The sequence below is a fragment of the Cupressus sempervirens genome, chromosome 6, assembly GCF_028749045.1.
Source record: "Cupressus sempervirens isolate cs-2001-9-10 chromosome 6, ASM2874904v1, whole genome shotgun sequence".
Lineage (NCBI taxonomy): Eukaryota > Viridiplantae > Streptophyta > Pinopsida > Cupressales > Cupressaceae > Cupressus > Cupressus sempervirens.
This window is the reverse complement of record NC_143123.1, coordinates 417,804,672-417,827,015: the sequence shown is the minus strand read 5'-3', so window position 1 is coordinate 417,827,015 and position 22,344 is coordinate 417,804,672. Positions and strand designations below refer to the sequence as shown.

At 38.0% G+C, this 22,344-nt stretch overlaps 1 protein-coding gene across 4 annotated transcripts in view; it reads left to right on the top strand.

Annotated features, from left to right (window-relative positions):
- Positions 1 to 22,344, top strand: part of LOC149552836 (lysM domain receptor-like kinase 3) — a 132,537-nt gene that overhangs the window by 74,372 nt on the left and 35,821 nt on the right. For all 4 annotated transcript variants that reach the window (XM_089788375.1, XM_089788374.1, XM_089788378.1 and 1 more), the window contains 2 exons: positions 12,743 to 12,848; positions 13,056 to 13,207. In XM_089788375.1, coding sequence (XP_089644501.1) covers positions 12,743 to 12,848; positions 13,056 to 13,207 — 258 coding nt within the window. The remainder of the gene's footprint in view (positions 1 to 12,742; positions 12,849 to 13,055; positions 13,208 to 22,344) is intronic.

Here is a 22,344-nt window from a genome sequence, read left to right as displayed (position 1 = left end):
TACATCCAACAGGGCTAGTAAAATTTTTAGATTCCTCAATTAATTTATGGGCTAGGATTGAGGCCTTTTCTTTTCTTTATGTTCATTAGTTGTATCCATGGGTTTAGAGGAATCATTTTCTTCCATTTGAATCTCCCTCTCAATCTCAGGAGATGGATCTTTAATAGGTTCTTTAAAATTTGAGTCATCTTCTATTTTGAACTTTTTGTATGCTGCATCTTCATCAAAAATCACATCTCTACTTAAGTCAATGTTTCTTTGACTTGGGATGTAGATACGATATGCCTTAGAGGTTTCACTATAACCTACAAGTTATCCTCTTTTTCCAAAAGGTTTGAGTTGGACCTTTTCTCTTTAGGTATGTGGATATATAAAGGACATCCAAATTTTTTTAAGTGGCTAAGATTTGGTTTCTTTCCAGAGAACACTTCTTCAGGGGTTTTATGGTCAAGGTGAGAGTGGGCACATCTATTTTGGATATATGAGACAGTGTTTGAGGCTTCACCCCAAAAGGAAGGTTTGCAGATTTTGTAGGATGGAAACTACAAAAGAATTTAACACTTGGTATTAGAGCTAGTTGAGGAAAAATCTGTTCAGACAAATTTATATCAAAATGGTAAATGGTATGAGGCTAGAGGATCAACTTGAAGGTGACACAGATTTTGTAGGATGGAAACTACGAATGAATTTGACGACAGTGAATTCCCAATTGCAGATGTAAATGATTTGTATCTCCAACAGAAACAATGTCTTCCCAACCATAGTAGCCTTAGAATTGGAAGACAAACAGATTCTTAGAAATTCAAATTCCATTTCCACTATACCTCAACAATGGAGTGGAGAAATATCTCAGCATTCAAACCCTCAGAAATTATCAGAGCAATAAACACTTAATTCGATGATCAATTCTCACAATTGGAGTCATATTTATAACTCATTGGTGCAATTCAGCTTCTTGCACACACTTCTCACTTAAGAGGCTTCAACTTTATAGCACCAAACTATAATATGAAATAACATAAATTTCTTTTATAATAACGAAACTTCATTAATAACGTAATAAATATGAACTCCAATAAAATGCTCAATTGTATGCAGATGATGACCAATTGCTAATGCACCACTGTATTGCGAAATATGGTAATCGTCCAAATTAGACCTACCAGAAATACAATTTTGCCTCAGAGACCCTCAAAACTCACTGCCAGCTTACAAGGGTCGCAATGATGAACTGACCAATCTAGGCTATGAGAATTTGTTAAATCGGGGGGAAGAAAAATAGTCAAAATTTTTTTTTTTTAATATATTTTATGTAATAAATACAACATACAAATTTATAGAGTATATATATATATATATATTATAATTGTAGTATATTTAAATAAATAATGAATATTTTATACTATTATATAATATAAATCTAATAGGTAATAATAATATGTATTTTTATTATGTATTTTTATATTGTAAATTATATTAATAAAAATAGAAATATTATATGCTATTATATATGCAAAACCTCGATTTAAAGATTTTCCCCATTTAAGAGTCGGTTTTGCCTTAATTCCTTCATCCTTAATTGCTTAAAAGTCCCTCAATCATGCATGCAAAGAAGAAAGAGGGACATGAGGCAAGCAAGATCACACAATGGAGCCTACAAGGAGGTAAAGAATGATTACAAGCATAGAATGCTTTCAAGAGAAAAATGGCCAACAGACACTCAAAGAAACAATGAAGGATGCATATTCATATTCTGATTCAAGATGGTTCCAGTAAACTTGAGCGCATCATTCATAAAACATTCATTTGGTAGTATGAAGACCAAAAAGGATGATGTAATAGAAGTTGTGTCTTGTCAAGCACTTAGAATATTTTCATTTTGTATTTGTAAATTTTCATTAACATATTACGTGTAATGGAAAAACAAGATGTAATTGCATGTGATAGCATCATGTGCAAAGTTGTAACATGTAATCAAATTGCAGCTGCATTAGGCATGCATCTTTGAATAAGTCAAAGTTAGTTAGAAGTTTCTTAGGGAATAAGTCAACGTGGTTAAGGGTTGTCCCCTTCTTTCTACATCTTTTGGCAAGGCAAGAAGATTCTACTAGTTTGTATTTGTACTCTAAGACTTTGTGCTCGAATGTAAATCAAAATGCTTTCAATAAAAGGGGTAGATTGTTTTGAGATTTTGTGGCAATTCAAATTGTTTATGTGATGACATGGATTTCTTTGGCAGGCCTATACAAGATTGGTCGGAAGAAGAAGCATTAGTTGAAATTTTCCAACAATGAGAAATAGGTTAAGAGGTGGATATGCCAGATATAGAGGTCCAAGGTTTAAGAAAGCAACATAATAATAATCTAGAGACACTGGCAGAGATGGCTGGAAAGGAATCCCATGGAAACATTGATCCAAGAAGCATAGACAAACTCCCCATGTTACTAATATTCCCCATGATTATCCTATGCCCTCTTGGCATGCCATTTCCCTAAAACTTTGGAATAGGGCTCAATTGTTATAGCTATAGGAAAATAAATGGTCAAAGGAAAGCAAAATATTGTAGAAGAAGTATGAAGAGCTGCAAGATAAGGACCGAGAGATTGCTAGATTGAAAGGTAAGGTAGACCACATTGTTAACATAATTGTCAATTGCAAACCACTTGCTAGGGTGTACACCATTTTCTAAGAGAGCAGCTATTAATTTTTCAATTCATGCAACTGTATTTTGACCCGCCTTTCTCCTTGGTGACTACTAGACAAATTTTAGCATCTATAGCTCATCTATTTTTCATTTCCAAGTCTCACTCTGTGAGTATTAGCTGCACAACCTTTCTGTTCAATATGAGTGGAGCCCTTTGTTATACATTGGCGATTTTCAGATCAAAAAATTTTGCTCTTACATAAAGAATTAGGAAAACATGAAAACAAATGAGTAGCTACAGAGATGGAAAAGTTAGTTGCATTGCCTTTTAAGGGTTGAATTTAAGGCTCCAATGCTAGAGCATTATAAATTTAATTCTAATTAGCATGCTTGATGTTCAACAACAAGTAATAAGGGTGAGGTGTGGCTATCATGTCATATTCAACAAGTTTGCAAAGACCACTAGTAGAGATGTAATGGGACTTGTTGCAGAGAGTTGGTAGGAACTTGAAATGTACCGTACCTGCTATAACCCCTTTTAATCAATGCACCAATTCCTGAACTAAGGCCGTATGGTCTAAAATGTGCTAGTTGGATACTAATCACTTCAAATCTACGATCGAATTAGCAATGTGCGAAGGAGGCGAGCAAACTGGAAGCACTGAAGGTAACCTTATAGCAGGAAATAATGTCCGTACGGTGGGTCTGGACAATGCAGTGTACGGTGACTGGGTATGATACCCGCACAGTGTGCCAAAGTCCATACGGTAAGATACCTGTACGGTGATTGACCGTACGTTGAGACCAATGTCCGTACGGTAGGAACAAAGGCCGTATGGCAGGAAAGTGAGGGGGGTCCGTATGGAATGGCAGAGTATGAAGTCGTTCGTTGTTGTGGGTGTCCATATGGATTTGAAAGGTGAATGCGAGTTGTTGGGGATTGCAATGGCCGTACGTTAGGAGGTGAGGCACAAACACTTGAGTTGTTAACAGTGTGATTTGTAGGTAGAGGAGGGGAAGTGAGCCGTACACCATAAACATCAACTGATATTATTTAATTAATGGCAAATAATAATGTAAACACCATGCAATGCCTGTACCAATTTGGATGAACATTCACAGATTGATAAGTATTTGCAAATAATGAGAGCACTCCAATTGCTGGATACAAATTAGATGAACACCGATGGAATAGGGTGAGGGTTGATTCCCATCGAAACCGTGCAAGCCAAATAGGGAAGGTCTTTCACTTCCGAAATTGCGAACAATGTCGAACTCCAACAGGAATCCGTAGTACAGAGAGATCAAATTCCAAAAGCATACCTATCGACTACTACGAGCCGTGCTTAAATACCCATCGGGAAAAGCTTTTTGAGGGTGTACAAAGATTAGTCGATGGCGACACAAACTACTATGACAAAAATTAAATTTGGGTCCAAGTTAAATTAAAACAATCGGTCCGTTACACAAAATAATTAATTATATTTATTTTGTTAGGGACATCACAGTTCTCCCGCCCCGAAATTTGCTTGTCCTCAAGCAAATGCAGTGTCAGATGCTGTAGGATGTGTTCGCCCTCCCACGTTGCATTGTCTAGTGGTAGATGTCGCCAACGTACCAAATATTCTCTCACAGTTCGGTTACGCAAGGCCTTTTTGCGCACTTCGAGAATCTCAACAGGTTCCAAGATGAGTTTCCCCTCCTCATTGAGTGGTGGAAGATCTGTAGTGACGGAGATGTTTTGCCCGATAGCCTTCTTCAGACAAGAAACGTGGAAGACATTATGAATGCGACTACCTTCAGGAAGCTCCAATTCGTACGCTACCTCACCAATGCGGCGGATCACGCGGTAGGGACCATAAAACCAGGGCTTTAGTTTCTCCTTCCCTATTCCCTTCAGTGAGGACTGTCGATAAGGCTATAGTTGGAGATAGACCAAATCCCCACTTCAAAACTCCTCTAATCGATGTCTGTCGACATATATTTGTCGGTTTTGTGCCTGCTGCAGGTTTTCTTTCAAACTCTTCAGAATGTCCTGTCCTTCTTGAAGCCAATCCTTCGCCTTTGGAGTGCGACTGTCGCTCAACACTGTATCGAGGAAGGAGAGTGGTTCGTGCCCGTACAGATCCTTGAACGACATCATTCCGATCGACATGTGATAAGTGGTATTGTAGCAGTATTCTCCGAGGTGGATCCATTTCACCCACGCGCGTTGTTGTGCCGAGAAGTAGTTCCGTAGATAACCTTCGAGCCATTTGTTCACAATTTCAGTTTGGCCATCTGTCTGTGGGTGGTAACTTGTGCTTGGTGATAGTTCAGTTCCTGCCATCCGAAACAGTTCTGTCTAGAAGATACTGATGAAGCGTCTATCCCGGTCGCTGACGATGTTTCGGGGTAACCCGTGTAGGCAGAAGACTTCTTTGAAAAACAGATTAACGATCTGTGCAGCCTGAAGGTCCGAAGGGATGGCGAAGAAGTGAGCGTACTTTGTCAATCGGTCAACTACCACAAAGATGCAATCCCTTCCGTTCACCTTGGGAAGACCTATTATGAAATCCATTGATATACTTTCCCACTTATGTTCGGGAATCGACAGAGGTTGTAGCAGTCCAGCAGGAAGAGTGTGTTCGGATTTGTTCTGTTGGCAAACAATACATGCTCTGACATGCTGCAATACATCCCCTTTCAATCCCTTCCATGAGAACCTCTCCCGCATACTTCTGTAAGTTTTTAGGAAGCTGGGATGTCCAGCTAGAGGGGAGTTGTGCACGTGCTTTAGGATCTTTTTCTCCAACTTTGATTCAGGCACTAGGTAGATCCGATCCTTATAATAAATGATATCATTCACCACCTTATAGCGATCATCGTGGGTGTGACTATCCATTATCTCACAAGCGAAAGTATTCTTGGAATATTGCACCAGCAATTGTGCCTTCCAGTCGGTTGAGATCTGCTCTAGTGAGCAGATGGTGGGTCTTCGGGACAAGGCATCTGCAACAACATTGTTTTTCCCCTTTACATATTCAATATCAAAATCAAAAGATTGAACCTTGCTTACCCATTTTTGTTGTTGTTCGTTCAAATCCCGTTGCTCCAGGAAATATTTCAGACTGTTGTGATTTGTACGGACAACAAACTTGGCACCAACCAGGTACTGCCGAAACTTGGTCAGTGCGTGAACAATGGCCAACATTTCCTTATCATAGATGGAATACAGGTGCTCGACTGGGGTAAGCTTCCTGCTCTCATAGGCGATGGGGTGTCTATCTTGCATCAAGACTGCTCCAATGCCTTCCCCTGACGCGTCGCATTCCAAAATGAATGGTCGGGTGAAGTCGGGCAATGCCAACACCAGACAAGTGCTCATGGCCTCTTTTAACCTATCAAATGTGAGTTGTGCTTCTTCGTTCCACTAGAAAGCTCCTTTCTTCGTCAAGTCCGTTAAAGGCGCATTGAGTTGAGAAAAACCTTTGACAAATCTTCTGTAGTAGTTGCACAATCCGAAAAACCCTCGCAGATCCGAGAGTGATTTTGGGGGAGGCCAATCGAGGATAGCCTGGATCTTCTCCTGATACACTTGAACCCCATATTGACTGACAACATGCGCCAAGTACAATATCTCCGTCATTCCGAACTCACATTTGGATTGTTTGGCGAACAGGGACTGTTCTTCCATGATACTTAGAACCTCGTTCAAATGTTTCAAGTGCTCCTCCCACGTCCTGCTATAAATGAGAAGATCATCAAAGAATACCAACAAATACTTACGCAATTGCTTGTTAAAGATGCGGTTCATGCATGACTGGAATGTAGCAGGTGCATTGGTCAGATTGAACGGCATGACCAAGAACTCATAGTGTCCGTAATGGCAACGGAAGGCCATTTTCTCCACATCCTCTTCCCTCATTCGGATTTGATGCTATTCGAAACGGAGATCTATTTTTGAGAAATAGACTGCACCATGTAGTTCATCCAGCAGTTCATCTATCCTTGGAATGGGGTACTTGTTCTTTATTGTCCTCTTGTTCAGTGCACGATAGTCCACACACATACGCAATGTTCCGTCCTTCTTCTTGACCAACACCACTGATGATGCGAATGGGCTAGAACTGGGACGGATCCATCCCTTATCAAGCAACTCCTGGATCGTCCGTTTGATCTCATCTTTGAACTTTTTCGGGTGGTGGTATGGTGTGGTTATAATAGGTTTCGCTCCTGGTTCTAACTCTATTGTATGTTCAAATCCTCGATGCAGAGGTTTGCTAGGAGGAATATCCATGAAAACCCTTTCATGCCTACTTAAAACATCCTAAAGCTCTTTATCCTGTGGAGGTGTTCGATGCCCCTTAATAAGTTTCGTCGAGATGAAACATTGCGTAGCCCACGCAACATCATCGTGCCGTAGGATTGCCTCCATCCGATGCGTAGACACTTCCTTCGGTCCTTCATTTGCCATCCCTCGAAGGACCACCTTCTTCCTGTCAGCCACGAAAGTGAAGTCCATTCGCTTGAAACTCTGAGTGTATTCATCAAGCGTCTCCATCCACTATATACTGAGGATGACCTCCATGTCAGCCAGATCCACTATGAAAAAGACCTCTGTCACTGTGTGATTTGCCATCGTGATGCTCAGCTGAGGAACTAGGTGCGTGCAGGGCAGGAAAGTCCCTCCGGCAACTTTGACCTAAAAGCCCACGTGTGCTTCCGTTGGAAGATTTCTTCGCTGCACTAAAGATGAATTTATGAAATTCAATGTAGCTCCACTATCCAGCATCACTGTGACCCTTTGTCCCTGAAGGGTACCTCGCACACGGAAAAATGTGCACCTTGGATTGCCAGCCAAGGCAATGGATCCTCCGCATTTTATTAAAGCAGCAATCCTCTCCGTATGGTTGAAGTTGGCCATGTTAATGACACTGCTAGGTTGGATGTCTTCCACTGGCGTTTCCTCTCGATCCTGCTCATCTTCTTCATCAGACATCACTTCGATGTAATGAATTTTCCCTTTCCCGAGGCATCGGTGGCCAGGTTCCCGGGGCCCCTTACAATTAAAACATAACTTCTTTCTTCAAAGTTCTTGTTGGGATGCTTCATCCAGTGATGGCTTCTTGGGCGGAGGTTTGTCCCTCGGGAATGTCAGCGGTTTCAGATGTGAATGAATCCGAGAGGATGAGGATGATGCTGACAACGACGCCATGCTTCGTGCCTTACTGATCGTTTCTGTCAAGGTTGACAGGTTGAATCCTTTCACCCAACCTTTCAGTGGTTTTGCCAGTCCATCCATAAAGAGAACGACCTGCCTTTGTTCAGAGATGTCTGTCACCAACACAGAAAGTCTCTGAAACTCCGCGATGAATTGATCTACTGATCCCGTTTGCCTCAGCTGTGCCAGATCTTTGAAATTGAGCTTGGGGTCTTTTCCATCAAATCGTTCAATTAGTCTCTCCGTGAACTCAGCATAAGTCTTTATTTGATCATGCCCAAGAGTAATAGTGCCATGGTGCCACCATTCGTGCGCAACGCCCTCCAAGTGTAACGCGGCGAATTTGATCGCTTCTTCTTCGGGCATAAGATTTAGCTGGAAGTAGGTGTTGGCTTTCATTACCCATGCCTGCGCTGAAATGGAGCTTGAACCGTCAAATGGAGACAGGTTCACCTTACTCAATTTTCTCCTTAGGTCATCGTTAAAAAATCCTCCTCTGTTTCCACCTCCTGCGTATCTCATTCTTAGATCTGCATAGTCCTTATAGGAGATGTCTTCTTCAACATTTGCATTCTGCCAATCCTCCCATATTTCCTCGAAGGTTGGAAGTCTCTCTCCGTGATGTGTCTCAATCCGTGGTGGGAAAGTCGACATGGATGGTCGAGAGTGTGCAGTGTGAGGGTGTGATCTGCCTGCCACCGAATCTGCGCTATGTCCATTCGGTTCTCCAGAAATTTTGTTTTCTGCCAACTTTTTGAGAGTTTCTTCCATAAGCCGCTGAGTATCAGTGATCTGTGCCTGGTTCCGCGCAAGATCCCTCAGAAGTGCAATGAGTTCGGCACCTGTCGGTTCCCGTTTCCGTTCCTGTTCTTGAGCCATTCGATCAACATAATGTGTCCTTCTTCTCTTTCGGCTATAAACTCGCATCCACCAATCACAAGTTGGCAGGATTGATTGCTCTGATACCACTGAAATGTACCGTACTTGCTATAACCCCTTTTAATCAATGCACCAATTCTTGAACTGAGGCCGTACGGTCTAAAATGTGCTGGCTGGATACTAATCACTTCAAATCTATGATCGAATTAGCAATGTGCGAAGGAGGCGAGCAAACTGGAAGCACTGAAGGTAACCTTACAACAGGAAACAATGTCCGTATGGTGGGTCTGGACAATGCAGTGTACGGTGACTGGGTATGATACCCGTACAGTGTGCCAAAGTCTGTACGGTAAGATACCTGTACGGTGACTGACCGTATGTTGAGACCAATGTCCGTACGGTAGGAACAAAGGCTGTACGGCAGGAAAGTGAGGGGGGGGGGGGGGTCCGTACGGAATGGCAGAGTATGAAGTCGTACGTTGTAGTGGGTGTCCATACGGATTTGAAAGGTGAATGCAAGTTGTTGGGGATTGCAATGGCCGTACGTTAGGAGGTGAGGCACAAATAGTTGAGTTCTTAACAGTGTGATTTGTAGGTAGAGGAGGGGAAGTGAGCCATACACCATAAACATCAACCGATATTATTTGATTAATGGCAAATAATAATGTAAACACCATGCAATGCCCGTACCAATTTGGATGAACATTCGCAAATTGATAAGTATTTGCAAATAATGAGAGCACTCCAATTGCTGGATACAAATTAGATGAACACTGACGGAATAGGGTGAGGGTTGATTCCCACCGAAACCGTGCAAGCCAAATAGGGAAGGTCTTTTACTTCCGAAATTGCGAACAATGCTGAACTCCAACAGGAATCTGCAATACAGAGAGATCAAATTCCAAAAGCATACCTATCGACTACTACAAGCCGTGCTTAAATACCCATTGGGAAAAGCTTTCCGAGGGTGTACAAAGATTAGCCGACGGCAACACAAACTACTATGACAAAAATTAAATTTGGGTCCGAGTTAGATTAAAACAATTTGCCCGTTACACAAAATAATTAATTATATTTATTTTTCGTCAGGTACATCACAAAACTTACTGATGAATTGAAGAGAAATGAGACACATTCCTTGTACAACTACCATGCTTCCATTAGGAGAGTTAGAAGGCATATGAAACTAGCTAGGGACCAAGAAACCAGTTGGCTACCACCTATCCATTAGCAACCTTTACTTTGGCAGCTAGTTTATGATTCGAGGGGGACTGAGGAGTATAGTGTCTAGGTAGAAGACTCCAGGTGGTAGAGACTTAATTGGGACAATGGTTTCAATTTGATTCCACCCAGCCTACACCTAGGGATGAAAACACGCTGGGACCTCAAGGAGCGAGCTACTTTGATGGAGAATCAATTGCACCTATCTTCTTGGAAACAAGAAAAGCGATAAGCTAGGGGGACCAATGAGTCCATACTTTGACTCCCTATGATCTTTTATCAGACTTCTACATTTAAACATTGGGAATTTCTTTAATCCTGTACCTTGATACTCTGTATCACTCAGACTAATTATGAGCAAAATATTAAGATTAATTTCAAGCTCAGTAATATCTTTGTTTAATAGATGATAATATGATATATAAATGATGAAATTGTGTATAAAATTTGATTGATTTATATAATTAGTATCCTGAGGAATGTTCTAGTGTACTTATTCGCTATGCAACATGTAAACTAGATTTCTTGATGTAGTTCCTATAGCCGGAGACAGAACCTGCCCAGGTCCTGGAGCAATGAGGTATAACACAGTTTGAATGCGTTAAAGTTTATTTGTCTATTCAGATTTGTTGGAAAGAGGCCATCAACACGCTAATATTTATTTTAATGCTTGCTATTAAAGATTCTGTTATACCATTGCAATATGAGTATTTATGTCTTGAAAGCAGTTATGTGCTAATCCTCATAAGATCAGCCCATAATTGGTATTGGCTCTGCAGTTGTCAGAAATTATATTGTTTCTCTCTAGGAAAAGCTTACTAGTGACCGTGTCTAATGTTGGTCCTAAATACATCTCAGAATCTCTATGTTAAAATAACAATTATAAACTCCTTTTGATTAAGGATTTGAATTAAGGTTCACTATATGTTATATTTAAGAAACATGGCATTTTTTAATCTTGTTAACTATGGCACAATGGAGAAGCAGATTGATCTTTTTGTCATCTCGAAAACACAGTGGCAATTTCTAGGAGCTTTGAAACCTTTCCTTTTGGGTCCTCTTAAGTGAAACTTTTACAAGGATAGGCAATCCAAACAAAGACTTTGACTTTCTACTAAACTTCAGATCTGGATATTCTCTCTCATGTAAAAGATGTTATGATTTCAGTTACAAGGGTGATAAGCTTATCATAACCAGGTTTCATTGAGTTGTTATCTTCTTATTGTCTATTTCACCCCAGAGAGTCCTCCATACTCCGAATAAACCTATAAGGAATCTACACACCTAGTTTGTTATATTAACTAAGTTACTGGTACTTCAGAAATTTCCTTAAAATGCTGGTATGATACGTATCAGAATCGGATACGTTGAAAAATCGCTGTGGAATCCGATAGGGTTCGAGTTTTCCAAGTCTGAAACGTACATGACTTTTGCAACCTCTATCCGAAACTTTTTAACCTGACATGGCGATCTGACTTCGTTTTTTTTTGTTTTGTGACGAAGTTGAGGGTGACGTGTTTTTTAAAACCCCTTTTTTACATTTGAAATCTCACAACTAAAGCTCCACGTCTTTCCTTTCTATCTGCTGCAAACAGAAACCTTCCCAAACACAGACAGAAATTCCTGCAGATGTTAGCTGTTCGAATCCACTGCAGACGGTCGTCTTCTGGTCAACCTGCGTTTATATTAGTAAATTCTAACTGAATCCAAGTGCAGACGTTCGCCTTGTCTAAATTCTGGAAACGGTAGCTGCAACGATGGACCAACCTGTGTAACGCAGCTACGAATGATTTTTTTTCAATTTCTTAGACTATTAAAGTTTTAAATTGCTTCAGGTACGGGGGATTTTTAGGACGATTTAAGAATTTTTAAAATTTATTTTAAATATTTAACTTTCAAACATTTACAATCATTAGGAAAAGAAGATGTTACCGAAATATTAAGAATGATCTAGGATAATGGTTAAACTTAAAAATAGTATTAAACTTTAAAATATTATATATATTTATTTAGAATAGTATTAAACATTAAAATATGATAATAGTATTAAACGTTAAAATAATATTAAATTTATTTAGAATGTTAATAGTATTAACTATTAACCTTTAAAATACTAAATATATTTATAATAGTAAATTCTATATAATATATTAAGTTGTTAAAGTTTCTTAAACATTTAAAAATTAAATTGCAAGTTTTTTAATGTATAGATGTTATAATATTTAATTATTATATATTTTTCTAATTTATTACTTAATATTGTATTGTTTAATGTTAATATGTTTTTTTTAACTTGTTGGCTTTTGTAGATAACATAATGGCTAATATTCTACTTTTCAGGCCGTAAACATCTATACATATATATTTATGATTTTTTATATACTTTTTGGTCTAAACGTACCCAGACGTACCCAAACCCCTTCCAAAAAAAATTGTCGTACCCACGTACCGTACCCGCGTATCCGTATCCGTGCCCGTACCCATACCGGCAACTTAGGTTATATATTGATTTTTAGATTACAAAAGATATAAAAAACTGGTTTTAAGGGCTTAAATTTTCACAATACATAATTAAGATTTTATTATGAACACATCATTTTCCTTATCATTGCCTTTCAGATTATGCCAATTATTTCAAAAAAAAACAAAATGCATCTTCAATCTGTTTTACAGAATTGTTTCTGCTACTGACCTCCTTTATACTATATGTGCTTTTAATGCTTTTAAATTTAAGACTGCTCATACTCATTCTTGGTACATGCATCCATTTTAAAATCTTAATATTATTTTTGTAGGTTGAGCTCATAGGTTATTCTGCTGGAGGTGAACATTTATTTCTTGTCTATGAATATGCTGAAAATGGTGCCCTAAGTGAATGCTTACATGATCCATCAAGCAAAGGTAAGGTTTATTCACATGTTTTTATTCAAAATTCTCTAAATATTAATTAATCTTGCAAAGTCTTGGATAAAAAGGTTTTATAATTTATCTTTGTTGTTTGAACTTCTTTCTATACAGTTGTATAACTATTGCAGTACATCTTACATAGTTTGTGCCCTAAGATAATTGTGGATCATATCATATAACTTTCTGTGCAATTTTCTGCAGGTCGTAAGCCACTTTCTTGGATTGAAAGGGTGCAAATAGCCCTTGATGCAGCAAGAGGCCTTGAATATATTCATGAACACACAAAACCAATTTATGCTCATCGGGATGTCAAAACAAGCAACATTCTTCTCGATTCAGATTTGCGTGCAAAGGTTAAGTATCATTGTTCTATTCTTATTTTAACATGCAACAAATGCAATGATAAGAATTTAGCTATATTCATTTTTTTTTGCCACATGAATGTATAAGAGATGAAATTTATCTCAACAATTGACTTTCTCTTGATGACCATAATACACAAGAATTATCTAAAGCATTAATTTTATCTTGATTTTGATGTAAATCAATGTATAGCTAAGAATAATGAAAGTAAACTTAAGGAGATCAACACTACTGAATTTTCTAAAAGCTCGTTCTGTTGGTTTCCTATTTACATGCAAAGATAGATAGTTATTACGAAAATTTCTTGTATGACTTTGTGTTGGCCAAAAATTTTGGACGTCACTGACTATGACTTACAAAATTGTGGCTTTAGGCAATATTTTATGAGATTTCTCTCTCCTCTCAACAATAGGGGAGCCTCCCTTCTTACCGTAGGTGGCTTCAATAGGAACTTAATTGAAATTACAAAAAAGATGGTTCTCTTGATCAATTCCTCTTTTTTCAAGAATGATTTGCATACACCTATAACTTTCCAACTTAACAAAAAGTGCCTTATTGCTATGATTTTACTGGTGACCCTAGAATCGATGTAAGAACAACACCAGGGGCGGCAATTTACTTTTTATATTTTGTGAAACAAAATTAGGAACCCAAAGTCTCCTACATTTGTCTCGAAAAAGGATTCAAGCAGAATAAACAGCAAGGCACAAAGTCTCTTACTGAATACTCTCAAATTTAATAAAAACACTTACAACTGAAGCCCAAAGACTTCAGCTCTAAGTAATTGCAGCCACTACTATCTATTATAATTTGTCCTCCTGCAGCACAAAGTCTTCAAAAGTTCAAATTGGCTCTGAATGCAATAGGTAGCTCAAAGTTTGCACGATTAAATTCAAATCCCTCTTGATCAAAGCTCCAAAACACACAATCAATATCTAGAAAATGCCATTTCATAACAACTTGAATCACAAAGTCTTAGAGTGCACAATACAAATTGGCAGAATTTTCTCACCTTTCCAAAAGATGATTATCTACAATGAGCTCTCTCCTTTATATGGGAAAATAGGAGAGAGGAAGGTGTAGGAAAAAGTGGAACAACCTCAACCGCCTTGACTGATCTCTAACTAAATACTTTGACTTTATTCAAAGTTGCATGCCTAATGCGATTGCAACTTAACTACATGGGCTGGTTGTATATGTGCATGTTATCTTGTACTTATAACATAGATGCTCTTTACATGTAGCTTTCTTATTGCTATTCTACTTAAAGCATATGAAAATCTGATTCGAAGTAGTCACATGGTATCACCCAACTCTCCAAACTTCCGCAAGGACTCGCGTACAAGTGTAACATCTGGCTCACCGACATGTTGCGGGATCGTTTTAACATTCTTGAGTATGCTTGCTGCTCCAGATATTTCTTTGTTACAAATCTCCATTTGATTTTGTAGATTCTTCAATGAATACTTCCAACTTGCTTTGTATCTAGTATGTTGATGTTGAAGTCATCCACTTCAAGCTATAACTGGATGGCCTCTGTGAACTTTGTGAAAATATCTGCATGATAGCCCTTTGAATGCCTCTTTGATTGTGTTTTCTTGGTTAGTGCTACTTTTGCATCTTTTACAAGTCCTTGTAAAACTTGCTCTTTGTTGGTCATCACATGTGTGCAATCATGGTATGTTTCAACAAACGTGATAACTTCATACTCATACAAGATGTCCAAATAAATCTCCATCTTGTTATTCCAAGCATCGAGATCTCTATCTAGCAACTCGAGTTAATGATTGAGTGACTTGAGAATGTCATTCAATCTAGCAGCAATCTCTTTCCCATTTGCTAGTGTAACTTCTCTTGACATTGCCGAATGGTGTGCTTGTGCAATTGTCACATGAAAGTTCCATAGTGTATGAACATTGTCATGTGAGGGCTCTATGGAAAGCTTGTGATGTAAAAACATGGATTTTAGGTAATGTATGGATAGGGAGAATGGATGAAATGATTGAGGACAGTGAATGAACAAACAGGTCAAGCTCAAAATGTCTAAAATAGCCAAAAATGGGTTTTATGGAGTGGATTGCATATGCAAACAATGAACTTTAAAAGATGTAAGTGAGGAGTGAAGTTTAATGAAATGAAAACACAACATGCTTAAATAGGTGTAAGTCATACTGTTGGGACTCAAAATTGAAGCCCCGATTTTGAGTACCATTGAGAAAATTAAGCCCTACAAACGCTTATTGATGCATATGTACCCGGCTATTCTTGTGAGGCCTAAGAGGTGTTTAATGCTTCTAACACCTTCCATTCAGCATATCCACTTGTTTCATGAAGTTATTTTGATGTTCCGAGCTATTCTGTGAAGTCTTGTTTTGAGCAATTTACAATTCTGCATTTTCACCTGTGTCAAAGAGCGACAGGAGGCTGTGTTTGCATGTGAATATCTCGCACCCAGTAACGTTTTATGACTCGCCGCTTTGGGAGTATTTAGTTTCCATACTAGAGAGCCTATGTTTTAGATTACGAGTCATTTTGAATCCATTTGACTAGGTTTTGAATCTCTTAAAGTTGGTCATTTATTGATGTCATGCATTTGCAAATTGTGCAAAATTCTGGATGGCCCTGTTTGACTTGTTATAACTTTGACCCAGTTGACTGAAATGATGAAATTCCTTTTGCATTGCATTCTAGAGGTCAGAGACATGTTATGTTTCAATTTTGAGCTTATGACGAATCTGTTTGATCACTTTTCGAATGTGATTCCAAATGCAACTAGTAACTTTTTATTGGTGTCAAGAAGTGCAGATTTGTCAGTACCCCTGTTCGTGATGTCATATCTTTGAATCCGTGATAGATGAGATCAAATGGATTGTACTACTGTGTTGTACTTTGAAAATACTTCAAGTTTGCCAACTTTCAGATCTTGATGAATCCGTCTGCACACTTTTCCAGGTCAATTCCATTTGCAAAAAATCACCTTGTCATTGTTTCTAGTCAATGATTTCTGAGTAGCCCACTTTGATTGGTTGCCATTTGCGTCCTGTTATTCGTCATGAGTCCTAATCCCAGATTATGTTGTCCTCATGATAGTGATCCTACGCCCCAATTTTCGTGCCCCCAAGTGTCAGTTTACGTAGTTTTCGTAGCCAAGTCCGAACGCCATTTACTGTTTTTTGACATGTTTTCTTGCAGGCAATTCTGAAAGGGTAACTTTGACAGTCAATATCTTTTGACTGAGACTTCGTCATCAGATGAGATTTGACAGAGTAAGAGATTACTGAACAGAGAATCAGTGTGTCAGATTTCAGAGCCCGGTCAGGTGTTCTTGTTAGTTTTTAAGGCCGGTCAACTGATCCGTTGGCACTAAATTGATAGTTGGCGAAAATGGGGTAAAATGATCTTCAAAAGTTGAATCAATGATGCAGATTGATTCCAATTAGAATCAGGCATTCAGTAGATCAATTTGATAGTTCAGGTGTTCGAAAACGAATTTTTTTATAGTCGGACCCACTTTGGGGCCCGACTAATTGCACTGGATTGATAATTCAAGATTGTTTTCTCTGATTATAATTTATAATGGAATTAAATTTTACAATTGCAAGGCATATTATCTGGATCAATTTTCCATAAATTGATGGCTTTATAGTGAGAAGGTGAGTGAGAAACTAGAGGGAACTGGTTTGAATGAATTGCCATGTAACAAGACAACCCAACCACTGAAAATTGATTATCTTCTGATTAAATATGAATCACTGTCCAATTCTGAAGGAACGGAATTATTAGAGAGTGTGTGTGTGATAGGCATATCATCAAACCTGGTTACATGGTTGGGAAGTTGCATCTCTTCTTTTACCTAAATCTTCATAAAGCCGAGGAGGCAAGGTCCCTACACAAAGAATATACATGGAAATTATGAATTCAAATCAAAGGTAGAGGAGCATGGCCAATCAGTAATACGTCAATGAGAGATGTTCGACAACAATAAGATGGTGTGCGTCGTATATCGACTAGAATTACTTCCTACATGATAAACACATGATTAGCACCCAAAAATATGAAGAAAAGCCAAAATAAAATGACGAAATGTGTAGAAATCTTCATGCCAAAATAGCATCAAAACACGATTTTAGATATTTCTAAAAAATCCTTTGATGTCGGCTCTATCATATATAATCAACAAATTGATTACGGAAATTGATTTAGCAAGTGTATTGGAGCAACTATTAGCGATATTGTGGGAGTGCTTACAGTTATGGACGCTGCTGAAGGAAGAAGGGAGCCCAAGACATCAAATCATGTGCAAGTTTCTTGACGCCATGTATTCATGCTCTCTTTCCTCACTAAGCTTGGAGAAAGGCATTATCAAATCGCAGGGGAGTGAGTTGTCTTTTTCTTTTTAAAAACAGGTAGAGCAGATCAACAATAAAGCAAAAAGCCGCAGCTTGCAAATGGGTAGCTCATGTTAGGATAGAGGAGCCTCACACCCACGTCAAAGGAGGACTTCCAAACAATCAACGCAGAGAATGGAGAAGTCACTAGCAAAAGAAGAAAGTGTTTGAAGAGAAGCCGCTGGTTGAAGGGAGAGAGGCCGCGGTAGATGTGAAGACCATGCGAGTAGAGGGCAGCGCTAGTTAGAGAAAACCCACGACAGGGGAGCTCCACGTGGAGACATGGTGCCGACAGAGACCCTACGCAAACAAGAAGAAATCCGTCAGAGGAAAGCGTAGGGATGCCCGTGGTGCCTGTGGTCGGCCAGCTGGGGTCACTATGGTTAAATTTTTGACCAAGCAATTACGACTGATGATATGGAGGTAGGAGGCACAGGATTGCGCCACGTGGCGCATCCTGTGGTGGGTGCTTCCCCGCTTGGGGAAGTTGCTCGAAATTTAAACAATGTGGGAATGTGCCCGGGTGCCACGTGGCAGTGGGCCCGAGGCGCATGGTGATGTGGCGAACCTTGTCAGTAGGTGAACGTAGCAAAAAATTAGACCAATCGAAGGCCGCCACATGGCGTGCCTTGTCAAAAGGGGTTTGACCCGAATGACATCATGAGGGTTAAAAAAAAATAAATTTTTAAATGTCATTTTAAAAGTGTTTTTTTTCAAAAAATGGGATCACGTGCAGATTTTTTAAATGCAAAAAGGGCATATTTTCTAAAGTTTAAGCTTTAGAGATTTTTAAATTTTTGAAAATTTAAAAGTTGCAAACCAGGGGCCATGCAAAGGGGGCATGCTTTTCAAATTGACTTTCAGGGAGTTTCTTGTAGGCGAATATAGCGATATTATATATCACCGGAATCGGGAGAAGACGAACTTTCCGATTATGAGGTTAGTTTTTGTACAGGAATTCACTGGTTCGAGTTATAGGCAGAAATGTAAAATTTGGGGCCTTCTCAGTGAAATGGGCAAAAAGTGAAAATATAGTTACAGGCCTTGTAAAACATGGTAAAAAGGCAGTTGGGGTCGAATTTGGTCACTTTCAAATCAGTTAAACCTCAATTCCTTCAGCATTCTTGATGCATATCAGATATTTTAGTTGCGTAAAAGTTTTCTTCATTCAACAGAGGTATTTGCAAGTCAGTTAGAGGAAAGTGATGAAAACTAAATTAGATCAGGTGGAGAGAGAGATTAGAGAGATTCTTTTCACTGCAAAGGAGGGAATTTCAAGTGGATACATGTCGTCTTCAAATTAGATCTTAGAATTCACTTTTTGTCTATATCTTTCTTTCTTTCATCCATTGTAAAGGGTTGGTTCCAGTTTTTGGAGAAAAAAGGACTCATTGCTGTGATACCATGTGTGTTCCAATCTGGAGTTTACTCATATCTGTGAAACCAGGGTTCCAGTCTTGATGTGTTCCCATTACTGTGACACCACATTCTTCAGCATAATTCTCTTGTATGAACAATAGTAGTGAAGATAAATACAGAAAGTTAAGATCTATTAGGTTTTTCTATGTTTTGATTTCATGCATATGAATGTATAATTTCAAGGAAATGAATACAATTGAGCAGAAATCTCTTTAGTTTCATTCTGATTCTCGTCTCCTTCCTCTGTTATCTGCAATGTTTTGTAGTTAAGAACAAAGAGCTTAAACCCATTTGCAATCCCTTAAGGTTGTATGTCTGGATAAGTTTTCTATTGGAACAAAGAGCCAAGTAAATGCTTATATACCTTGATAGGGTTGTAGGTTTCATCAAGAGGATATTCAGTAAGTAATGAGATCTTTATGAGCATAGATGTCTATTTATAAGGTGAATGGATAGATCAGATATTTGAATGTATGAGTATGTCTCAGGTATCCATATGTATGTGTTTGATTCATGGATTTTCCCAATAGATAAGGCACAGCTACAGGATCACTTGTTCATACTGCTGCATATTTGGGGTTTTTTTTGCTGAAAATCAACATCATTAATCAAATGTATTTCCCTTTCATGTTGAAGAGCTAGAAAAAATGCCCTCACTCAGCTTGTGAATTTCATAGATTTGCATTTAGCTTGCAGATCTATGTTATTGCATGAGTTATTAAGATATATAAGGGTTAAATCTGCTGATTATAGATTTAGGAATATGTTTTTGCACTAGTACCATAATAATTGAATCTGAGGTCCACCCGCCTAGGTTTTGTAGAGCCTGAAGTAGAAGCGTCAAGCCTTATAGTTGGTCTGGTGTCTGAAAAGATATGTTAAAGATGGGAGTTAGCTGCCCCTAGATGTATCTTATTCTCATCGGGGTAATTTGAAACCTGTGACGTTTCAAAACACCAACACATACTATGCATCCGACAAGCGTGTGGGAAATTCTTCTTCAACCATAGGGCAGCCATATGGAGGTTCATGGAATGCATATTGGTGGGACTTGCACTTGCATTCTCATGAGGGGAAAAGAGGGATTTCCTTCCATTATAGAACGAGAATTTATCCTCAACTGCATATGCAAGTAAATGGGACCTTGCATATGCAACTTGAAGAAGAAGACGAAAGAAAAAGGAGCAACTTCATGCACATTAAAAAAGATGCAAATCTGATGGAAGAACAAACAAAGCAAATATATACAAATGTCTTAAGGAAAATGGTCAAGGAAATTCATCTCAACTCCACCAAGAATGAAAACAACAAGTCTTTATCCAAAACTTGAGCAAATCTGAAATGAATCCAAGAGATTTAAGATTTAAAATTTGTCCAAAGCCAAATACTTAAATAGATTCCGAAATCCAAACAACATGGTTTGAATTTGGACATGTGGACATAGTTAAAGAGATTAAATACCCAATACTTGGAACAAACTTTGACCAAATCAATGCCATATGCAAAAAATTTGGAAAATGGCATCCAAAGCATATCAAGTGATTTAGAAGACTTGAATGCAAGCTAGGAAGGATAGGAAGTACTTTCAAACCTACCTTGATTCAATCACTTGCTGTTTTAATGGTGCAAATTACTTAGAACTAGGGCATTTTCTAGAAAAATGTGCCCTAGATAGGCTAAGACATGAAGAAAACACTCAACAAACCCATTTTTGAGTAGCCTAATGTGTTATTTGGGTGATTTAAGACAAAAATGACCCTTAGATCATCAAAAACGACCAAAAAATGCTCAAGATATGAACATTGTAAAACCCGTTTTTGGAGAAAAATGCCCAAAAGTGAAGTTTTCAGAGTAAAAAAATGTGTTTTTGGGCTAAAAATTGCCACTTTTGGGTGTTAGATAAAAAAATCTCATGTTATGAAGTAAAAATGCACTTTTTGGTTGCATTTGTATGTGAAAAATGTGCCCAAAAACCCTCCAAATTCAAGCTGCAAGTTAAAAATGAGATTTTCTTGTGCAAATGCATATATTATAGTGCATACAATGTGCTCCAAAATCACCATTTTGTGTTTTTCATTAAGGACTTAGTGTAAAATGCACTTTTGGAGACCATTTACATTTTTTTGAAAGGCATGAAATTGGGCAAAAGATCGCCACTTTGCCTTGGTGGGGTTTTAAAACATGAAAACACATTTTAAAATGTATGTAGTTGGGCCATAAAAATGCCACTTTGGCTTTTGGCTAAGTGTAATGGGTTTTTAAATATTACATACACATGCAATTGGGTCCAAAATCGCCACCCAGTGCATTTGCATGTTATTAAAACATGTATTTTAACTTAAAAAGTCCATTATGTAGCAATTTTAAAAGATGTATATGTAATAGGTTTGAAAAACCCCATTTAAATGCATTAATATAATTAAAATAAACTTATACATGCAACAACATATGTAAATGGATTAGATTTTTTCACTTGTATTAATTAAATAAGTTTAATATATGTAAATACATATTTAAACCCATTTAACACATTAAAACATGTTATTGCATATAAAGAGTCCATTTAATTTAATGTTGGGACTTATAATTTATTTGAAGTGAGTTTTCACATTATGATTTGCATGTTGATTAATGCAATGTCCAAAAACCCCACTTTTTCCCCCAATGACTTGAGCTAGACAACTCTTTTGGACCTAAGTAAGCTCGAATCGAGCAGAATTCCAAGGGTTATTTACTTAAGGCAAAAACAATTCTAAAAACTATTTACAACATAGAAAAAAAAAGAAAAGACATGAAAGTTTGCCAAAAATCTAGCATTTGCAGCCAAAGAAGAAAAACTCTTACTAGCAAACAATTTGGGATTTAACTCGATGGAAAACCTTCAAAAGAACACATGGACAAGACTACACAAAGAACAATTCAGAGATAATGAATTGTTTTCATGATGCCTCATCAATGGGTTAAAACAAAGAGGATGCGCCTATGAATCCATGAGAAAACTGTGTAGGGATGTCAAAATTGAGGACAACACTTTGACAAAGGTATAGTAGGTTGATATTCTTATGGATCAAAATCAATACATAAAATTCCTTAGAGGTTATTGTGTCATACGTAAGTTCCCTTGTATAATGATTATCATTGACATACATTTACTGAAGTAATGAATTTCCCATGATAGTTCTACATTATATCCAAATAAAGAATGGTCACGTAAGGTCCAATCAACTTAATAAAATGAATAATATTGGGTTCTTTGCGTTGATCCTACGTTGAAATGTTGCAAGTAGGAAATAGATTAGAGGTGGAAAGTCCAAAGTGGT